Here is a 9,669-nt window from a genome sequence, read left to right on the forward strand (position 1 = left end):
GCAGATTTCGGAGTTGGTCTCAGCAGCGTACCATAGACTTGCTCGGATTTCAGCTACTCAGAGGAGACTTGAGGTATAACTGCACGGCGTTCGCAGTTCTGAAGTCCCCGTCTACTGTACCTTAGCTGTGTGTTTATTTCCAGACAGCTTTATTTTATTCAAACCTTTATTTTTATTATTCTAGAAGCTCGTGCACTTGTGACACCAATTCTGGGATGGTATTTAGACGCCGTTATTTTTATGGATTATTCACTATATTTCAGACCTTACTTCTGCATTTGTTTCTTTATTATTAATAAATTTAAAAATTATTTAAAAATGGCTAATATTATTTTAACGTTGGCTTGCCTAGCAAGTGAAATGTTAGGCGCCATCACGATCCGAAGGTGGGAATTTCGGGTCGTGACATACTCATACTACACTTCTGCACATTTTTGTGCAGAGCTAGGCATTGAAAATATCGAATTCGGGCAGAGTTAGTGTGTTGATCGCAAGGATTCAAGGTAGAGCTGCTTGGTCGTCGCAGTCCCTTGGATTCTTTCCATTTTATTGTACTGTCAACTCTTATTCGAACAATATTGTATATTCGATCTTTGAGATTCATGGCATATATTCAGTTTGAATTCGTGACTCAGTATTACCAGTCTTGAAAAGGTGTTATAATTATTTCTACTGTTGGTTTCGACACATGTATTAAATTATATGTTTTTTTTAAAAATGGCTTGAATTATAATTGTAATTGGCTTACTGCCATCACGACACCTGTGGTGGAATTTTGGGTCGTAACATATATATATATATATATATATATATATATATATATATATATATATATATATATAGTATCTTTGTAGATCCAACTAGTTTTAAGATTAAGGTATAATTAATTGACAGAGTTGTTTTATATCGCCGTTGAACAACATGAGTGACTGAATTCTATAGGAGTCAAAGTACTTTGTCTATAACAAGAAAATGCAAGAGTTCAATCAAACCAACCCCAGAAACAAAAATAAAGGTCTTCACTGAAAAAAATTGACTCACACATGGAGTTTACACAAGGCCGATGAGTACATGATACGTGTCTTTCATATACACCTTTATCGCTAACCATGGTTAATTAGTACTACTATGTACTTTCGCCTCAATCTATCAATTAACCATAGCAAAAACCAATAAGATTTAGTGTAAACATCGATTATGAGTAAGTCCTTCCTTTCGCCGATCTTTCACCTCTTATATATTATCTATGCCTTATTGCCTCATGCTATGGTCTTCTTCCCAGTGCCTGACATCTTATCAATCTCTTTAAGAGCTGCCCATAATTTTGGATCTTCATAATCTTTAATAAGAAAAGTAGGATTTGCTTCCATAAGTAATTGAGGTGGATTTCGATTTGCCAAGCCAACAACAGACATTTCAGCTGCCACCCCAGCCTTTATTCCTGAGACAGAATCCTACCCATGGAACAAACATACAATAAAAGTTTCATTAGGTTAATTTCATAGACGTCCAGAAAATTTTTAATCTATTAGATCAAAGTTATAAAACTAATTTGTATAATAGGAAAAATAATTAAACTATGTTTATATAGCAGAAAAAACAAAAAGTGCCGGAATACTAAATCAAATGCCAGAGAAAACACAAGTAAATTGGCAAATGTATACAATTGTCATGTAGGTATAGTCACGTCATCAACTCACCTTACACACTATTCATGTCACCACTTAAAAGAAAAAACTCATTTTCCGACCCTAATAACGTCCGGTGTCTCTAACCATGTGCGTGATCATTAGTTTTCTGTTTAAAAAAGCTGGGTCAGAAATTGGGTGTTTTAATTTTTTTTGAGCTGCTGCATGGACAGTTGCTGAAGCGACAACCTACTTATGTTTCGGGGACAGAATATAGCATTTTTTGGCATTTTTTATTTTCCATAATATAGAGATATAATTGAGTTATTTCTACATTATATAAATTAGTTCTATGAGGTGCGACAAAGTGAAAGTTGGATGATTGTCCATGAAATTACTTTGATGAAAACTGATAAGAAAAACTGAAAGTCAAAAGAAATCATACCTCAAATACAAATGTGTGATCCTTTGATACATTCAGCACTTCAAGGGCTTTCAAATAGGGATCAGGATATGGTTTTGCATGTTTGCACTCACTTCCAAGAATCAGAGCATCAAAGAAATCAGCAAGGCCAAGTTGATTTATACACAGTTCAGCATTAGCTCTAGGTGCATTGGTAACTGCAGCTCGTTTCAAACCACGATCTTCAATCCACTTCTTCAACTTGTAGAGACCATTTAGAGGTTTCAATTGTTCTTTTGCCAATCTACAATTTCCACCCAAAATAGCTACTATAAGATTGGTGGAATGATATGGATCTATAGTTAAGTTGCATAACACTAATTGAAACGAAATTTAAGTTACATGTCACTGAAGAGCCCATCTTCTCATATATGATCAACATTTTCTGGAGCCCTTCTTGCCCGATGATATTTCTAATGAAACTTCACTAAGGATTTTCAAGTTACCCTATAGTTATTCAAGGATCCTTTCATGCACTATGCTAGTAAATTAATGTCAACTTTAGAAGGACCACTTATTTGATGAATAAACGGAAAATTCACCTAGTCAATTTTTGAGAATGTTTTTCTCTATTCTATCACATCGAAAGGATCCAATTTTTTACATGATCAATGTAATTTAATCTATTATAGCAGATAGTTACCAATTTAAGTAGGTTACCAATTAATATTTATCATACAATTTTACCTATAATTATCTTATAAGTGACTAAATTGTGTAAATATTTCTTACACTATCAGTGGATAACATTTAAACTCAATAGAAAAAACAAGGTAGGATAGAAAGTTAAAAACCTTCTAAACAAAGCTTCCTTGTCGTTCAAGAATTTTACACCCTGTTCATGATCATTAGGGTAAAAGACAGAGACAAGATCTTCATTGTGTATTCCAGAAATTGTCTTGACAAACCACTCCTCATCAACTGGCACGCCCCCATTGTAGCCTATCTGTAGAAATTAACCCACATCGCAAAGGGAAAAAAAAAATCAAGATTTGACATTTAACATTTAACATTTAACATTGACACCTGTTTTTTATTGATAACTAACATTTTCCTTTTCATCTACAGGAAATAAAATGATACATAATAGTTAGTAGTACATACCTCCAAAAGCATTTCACGGAATGCAAGATAGTGAAATGGATCAGAATCGCATAAAGTTCCATCAATGTCAAATAATACTGCTTGAAGGGGAGCAAGCCTTGCGAGAGAGGAAGAACTGCTAAGATAAAATGTAGCAGCAATTAGCTATGCTCTATGTATTGGCCCCCATCACACAAGAATTTAAAAAGGGAAAAAAAGAAGAAACGGAAATTGTTACAATATTTTGATGCAGTACAAACTTTGTCTCTCTGAGAATCTCGAAATATAACCGAATTTATACCCCGAGAAAGAAGGAGGATTTCAATACATTGATGGTGAGAGTTAGAACGAAACTCATATGACTGATGTTAACTAATTCATGATTGAAGCATATATAGTTGATTGACATTAAGATGCAGTACAATTAGTGTATCCTGAGTCTTTATGGAGATTAATCTAGTTAGTTGGGTTGTTCAATTTTGTGAGGAATGCTTATTTGGCTCTAGTTGGAGTTCTTAAGGGTGCATGGGCCTTATATAATGCAGGATGATAGGATTGAATTATGCTAATACATTTCTTAGTGATAGAATAAAATTCATATTTTTGAAAAAACCAATTTGAATATGCACCGCTGTTCTATTGTTTCATGAAACGCAACTTGCTTTTCCCTATTAATGCATTCAGAAATGAATTTCTGCATCGATTATGAATTGGAAAACAAGGACAACGACATGATCAACCATAAAATAAGCAACAAGAAGAAATATTTGGTTAAATACAAGTTGTCCCTTAAATATACGAAAAAAGATGAGGATATGGAATTTCACCTTTCCTTAGAGTTATCCCCAGCAGAAGTGGTCATCCTGTTATAATGGGTGTTACACAATTGTTAAGAGTTGTGTAACCTTAGATGAACCAACCTCTGCTTGGGAAACTGCCTCGAGGATCAGCTCAAACTTGAAACTGCCTCAGAAGCAAACAGACGAAAAATAATAGAATTCATAGAGATTACAGACTAATATGATAAACAACGAGGGGTAGAGAAGTTTCACAATGATCACAATACTCCTCTGCGAGAAAATTGCAAAAAAGAAGGGAGTTTCGTCTAATTTCTAACGAACACCTTTCACAAACTATTCCTTTAGACATTTTTTTTTCCATTCTTTTTTCTGTTTTTTTTTTAAATTTAGATCCTCGAATTGCTGGTTAATCTGAATCGCACAGTAATTTAAACCAAATGAAGCATTTTTCGCTCTATTTTTTAAAACAGAATTAAGAGTGGAATTTAAAATATCTCACTAAGCAACAACTGTTTGAGGAGCATAACATTTTTCTTTTCTTTTTTCAGTTTTTTTTAAAAACTTGAAACGCCATAACACAAAGCAAACTACACAAATTAATAGAAAAGATTAACTTTTAAAATTTATGATCTAAAATAAACCACAAACATTTTTCTGACTATAAATTGTCTCATTAATATAAACTAGAAAGTTTAATATTAAATTATTTCTAATAAATATGACACATGAAATGGTACAAATGAAATGCTACTTTATTCATTTTTTTTAACAGAATTCAAAGGAGAACAAAAGGATACCCAAAAATTGACTAGAAACCCAATTTGTCAGCTCCAATCACAGCAATACCCTTGCCCTTAACGGACTCAAAAAGCGGCGCCACCATTTTCCTATAATGAACTGGCCGATTAATCTCCTCTTCAACGTCAATTTCCACGTTATAGAGTTTAACTTCCTTAAGTCGATCCCCAAGCTTCTCTCCGACTCTAGAAGCTATTTTCGCGTCCCACAAATTGCGACACCTCGGCACTCGGTTGAGCTTGGCTTTACACTGCGCCGCGAACTCTTGCTCGGATGATGAAGACATTGCTATGATGGTGTCGGTGCTGGTGGTTGTCACTTGTGCCGTGATTTTCCGGCAGGAGAGGAGTAAGCGGAGGAGGTGGCGGCTTCCGGCGGTGGCCATTTTACGGTGTCGTATGGGTTTTTATATGGGGTCGGGTTGAGTCCTAAGAAAAAGTGGGGGCTTTGGTGTTCCCTAGCGTGCACAATTTATTTGAGCGAAATGTATAAATATATTTAAAATATAGTCGAAATTTGTAATATTTAATATTTAACCATCTCGAAATCAGAACTCCAAATCTCAGAAATTTTAGATCAAACTTTCAAACTTGAGATCTTCGGGAGTCTGAACTACCAAAATAAAACTTCAGCCCGAAATTTGGGACCCGTTTGGCCATAGATTTTGCCAAAATAAATTTGGATTTTATTTGACAAACATATATTTGGCCATAGATTTTGCCTATATTTTGACAAAATCCTAAATCCCAAAACCAGCTCAATTGCTGGTTTTGGGCCAAAATATCACTATTACATTTTTTAAAAATTGCCCCATACTTTTGTATTTTATAAAAGAACCTACTATTTATTATTTTGTAACAATGTTACTTCGTCTTCTCGGTCACCTGATAGTATATCATGTAGTTCATTATAAAAATGATAATTTTGTATCAAATTTATTTATGTTCAGGATTATGGTTTGTGATAATATAATAAATGTTATTATAATGGTATTGTTGGGTATTTGTGATAGTTTTTTAGAATTTGTGGGTATAAGTCATATTTCATATTTTTTCAAAATAAATTTTGGAAATATGTTTTGAAAACTAATGTCCAAACACATTTTCATCTTCAAACCAAACTTCACCCAAATCAGATTTTTCAGAACAAATTTGAGAATCTATGGCCAAACGCTAGCTTGAAGTTAGGTTTTGACAGTTCAAAACTTCAGACTCGTAATTTTGAAATTTAATTTTGGCCGTTCAAATTTTAGACTTTCAAAATTAATCAGTGACTATAGTTCAAACTTCGGATTCGAAGGTCTGAAGTTTGATTTTGGGCGTTCAAACTTCAGATCATCAAAATTAGTCTCTCACAGTTCAAATTTTCATACCGTAAAACTTGAATGAAAAAAGGGGAAGGAGGAGGAGGACGAAAATGAGCATTCTGAAGCTTGTCTAATCTGGTCAAACTATAAATAGTGTACTTAAAATCGGCTACCTAATGCCATTTCTACAATTTATTTGTGATTGCTTGGTAGAAAATCAAAATACAGGTTATCAGTATATGAAAAAGGAAAAAGGTCTAAAATTCTCCTTATATTATTTGAAATTGCTCAATTTTGACATATGTTATATTTTTGGTATATTCACACCTTTGATGCTAGTAAATTATTTCATATTTTTCCTTATCATTAACAAAGCTCCAAGGTGAAATAAGTGGATTTCAGGTGACCAAACTTTTCGCTAAGGCCAACTTTCGTCCATGCTCAACCGATGGATTTTTTAGTCAACCCATCTTCTGCCAAAAAAGTTTAATTTTACTCATCAACTTTTTGATTGTAGTCTAAATTTATCTTCAGGTAGGAGTTTGTCAAAATCAAGAGCAAAAATAAGAATTTTTTCACGGCTAGTAATATTGGACCAAAAGTCCTTTTTTTTGTTTGAAACTAGAATACTAATACTAGTACTACGCTAAGAACCAATCATATTACATGTCATAGAGATGTCACTTAGGACATTTTGGTTACCAAATTCAGCCAACTTAGTGCATATATTATCCGAAATAAACATAACAAAATGTGTTCCGCCTTTGTCTACTAGGAACTGATTTTCAACAAAATATGGTGGAACTGCAAAATTTCTCACTTGATTTAGTGTGGATTGCTTGGAAGCTTCTTTTGCATACTTGATTTGCTTGCCTCGAGATATGTTTGTCCACCACATGCTCCATTTAGTGGATTAACCCCCTGCATTCACAAATAATGGGATTGTATGTAGGATATCCATGTTCAAGGTGAACCGCGCTCAAACCTCAAAGCAAGGTATGAAACGATCGATTGCAATTATAGTAACCCAACGAAGAGTCGGGATGAATTCACATGGAGCTAGATGGAAGTTAGGAGTATATATTATAATGCATAAAATTGAATTATCTTAATTTGCGCTTCCACAAGAAAGGGTTTTGTTTCTATTTCTATTTTAAAACTAAAGATTGCAAAATAGAGAAATAAGACTAATATAATTATTTTTGATGTTTTTCAAATAGGTAAAGGCCTAGGGATGTAACCATTACCTAGGTGTTTGTCTGATGGGATAAAAACTTTAATGTTTGTTTTGTTGATCGGGGTGTATTATAGCTATCAACTCTCAATTTTTCACGCAATACCTCTCAGTCAGAGAATGATTTTGCCCAATTTAGCTTTCTCAAGACCAAATGGGTATCACACAATACAATTGATAAAAGCTCAAGTTGGGTTATTATTATCTCTAGGCTGAACCCTTTAACTAGGTTAATCAATATATCAATTAACCCAATTCCTTGTTAGCCAAGTTTTCCTAGACTAAGTCTCTATTTCTCAAGTAGAAACTAAGTCAAATAAGCATGAACTAATGTTTGCAACCATTAATTTCACAAATTAAAGCATGAGCTAGGCTAAATAATAACTACCCAATCATAAACAAGCACTAATTTAATTACCCATAAGGTGAACACATTAGGGTTGGGTCACAACCCTAGTAAAAATCTAGCTACTCATACTTAAAATTAAAGAAAGAGAAGAAAAAATACTAATTAAACTCATAATGTAAAGTTAAAATGATAAAATCTATAGTAAAATATACCAAAATATAAAAAACTTCTAAAAGAGGCAAAGAAAAATGGCTACAGGATTCGCTGATGTCAAAACTTGACCTAATTTTGTGAAACTCGTCTATTTATATAAAGCTGGAAATTTCGGACAAAAATACCCCTCGGGAGGTTCTGCGGCCGCACAATTCCATTTGCGGTTCGTAGAATTCTTCATCTTGCAGGAGATGAGTTTATGCGGCCGCACAATTCTGAACTGCGGCTGCGAGACAACATTTATGCAGTCTGCAGATTTAGCATTGCGGCCGCAACCTAGTCTTCTGCGGTCTACACTTTTATGTCTGCGGCCGCAAGACACTTCTTTTGCGGCCGCACAATTCTTGTGCGGTCTGCAATTCTAAGGGACTCGGAACTTGAAAATTTTGTACACCCTCTGAAGTTGGTCTCAAGCTCTTCTTTTACGGCTGCATAATTCATGTGTGGTCCGCAATTTGCTAGAAAGTCTGATGAGTTTTCCTTCGTTGTTTGTGGCCGCAGATGGAATTCCACGGGCCGCAATTTCTTTTGCGGCCGCAGAATTCCTTCTGCGAACCGCACTTTGTATGCTTTTCTACCCTTTTGTTGCATTAAGCTCAGACTACTCCTTTTTGAGTCGAATTTCATCTCGGTAGTTCAACTTCCAATATTTCTATAATTTTGCACATTTCATTAGTTTCGGAAACACAATTCAATGCTTTTAGACTAAAACAAAAGCAAAAATGCGCTAATAAGTAGTCAAAATCTCCACTTATCAACTCCCCAAACTTATTTGCTTGTCCTCAAGCAAACAAAATAGTTCCTTCCTCCACAAGTTAAGGTGGTCATTTCAGCCAGTCAAAGGTAAGCCATTCACACATCAGTTGGGACTAACAATTATCCATACTACTTATGTATTATCAACAAGGCAACATGTTAAACATTTATGTACATATAGTTCTAGTATGACACTTGAGCATCAAGAATTGACTTTACACATCAAGAAAGCTTGCTCTCTCATGTAGATCGTTGTGGATCCCAAACTCTCCCTCATCAACTCTTCGTATGCCTAGCTCACTTAATTTTAACACTCAGTCTAAAGGTTTATGAAAGATTCACTTATCTCTCTCAAGAGAATGTCACAAGTACGGCTTCAAGTACCATAGGCTTTCCCCTTATGTCGATCGCCACTAATGTAAGCTTACTCGGCTTGAAATCAGGTAGGATTTCTTTTGGGATGTAATGAAGGCTTCTGGGTTAGGGTTGGATACAATATGGTTGAATGGTTATACCTTTCCTTAAGCACTCCATATTTTTATTCTCGGCTCACACCTTGCTAGTTCTTTTAGGCATTTTCTTTTCCTTGGGGGACTACAGAGACTTAACATCACTCTTTTTTTTTTTTATCATTACACTCATATTTCTCCATGTTTGGGCTCATTGACTTTCTTTTATCCCTTCAACTCTACTACTTATTCATTTTTTATGCAATTTTCTTTTTAGTTTTTTTTCTTTGCCTTTTCTTCTCATCACTTCTTTTTCTCTTTTTGCGCCTTGATATCTTTTTTCAATTTCCTCGTCTCTTCCCCAAACTTACATTTTTAGCCATTTGTTCCATATGAGTGCTAAGGAAAGCTCGGGTGCCAAGAGATGCTCATAATAGAATGGGTAAAGACTTGTAACATGATTTTTAAATGAGAAAGGCTAAAGGCTCGAAGAGGTTGACTAAGGATTACATCATTGGTAGGCAATAGAGAACTCAAACGGGCCAAGGAAAGCCTACAATCACTTCTCAAGCCAAGCAAAACTTAGAATT

The 9,669-nt window shown here is 34.6% G+C and overlaps 2 protein-coding genes across 4 annotated transcripts; both read right to left on the reverse strand.

The window, feature by feature from the left end:
* Positions 1 to 1,000: 1,000 nt before the first annotated feature.
* On the reverse strand, positions 1,001 to 5,243 carry LOC107822032 (haloacid dehalogenase-like hydrolase domain-containing protein Sgpp). 3 transcript variants are annotated; one of them, XM_075230504.1, is made up of 5 exons: positions 4,772 to 5,243; positions 3,196 to 3,310; positions 2,886 to 3,037; positions 2,074 to 2,335; positions 1,001 to 1,454 (listed from the first exon to the last, which is right to left on the reverse strand). In XM_075230504.1, the coding sequence occupies exons 2-5, from the start codon at positions 3,205 to 3,207 to the stop codon at positions 1,260 to 1,262; spliced, it is 621 nt and encodes a 206-aa protein (XP_075086605.1). In that variant the 5' UTR covers positions 3,208 to 3,310; positions 4,772 to 5,243; the 3' UTR covers positions 1,001 to 1,259. The 3 variants fall into 3 exon arrangements, with proteins under 3 accessions (XP_075086605.1, XP_075086606.1, XP_016504004.1); XM_075230505.1 differs by having other exon boundaries at positions 3,196 to 3,313; positions 4,772 to 5,236; XM_016648518.2 differs by lacking the exon at positions 4,772 to 5,243 and adding an exon at positions 4,002 to 4,165.
* Positions 4,783 to 5,157, reverse strand: LOC107822033 (uncharacterized). Its single transcript, XM_016648519.2, has one exon. The coding sequence runs from the start codon at positions 5,155 to 5,157 to the stop codon at positions 4,783 to 4,785; it is 375 nt and encodes a 124-aa protein (XP_016504005.2).
* Positions 5,244 to 9,669: the final 4,426 nt, after the last annotated feature.

This window comes from Nicotiana tabacum, chromosome 15 (assembly GCF_000715075.1).
Source record: "Nicotiana tabacum cultivar K326 chromosome 15, ASM71507v2, whole genome shotgun sequence".
NCBI classification, from domain to species: Eukaryota; Viridiplantae; Streptophyta; class Magnoliopsida; order Solanales; family Solanaceae; genus Nicotiana; species Nicotiana tabacum.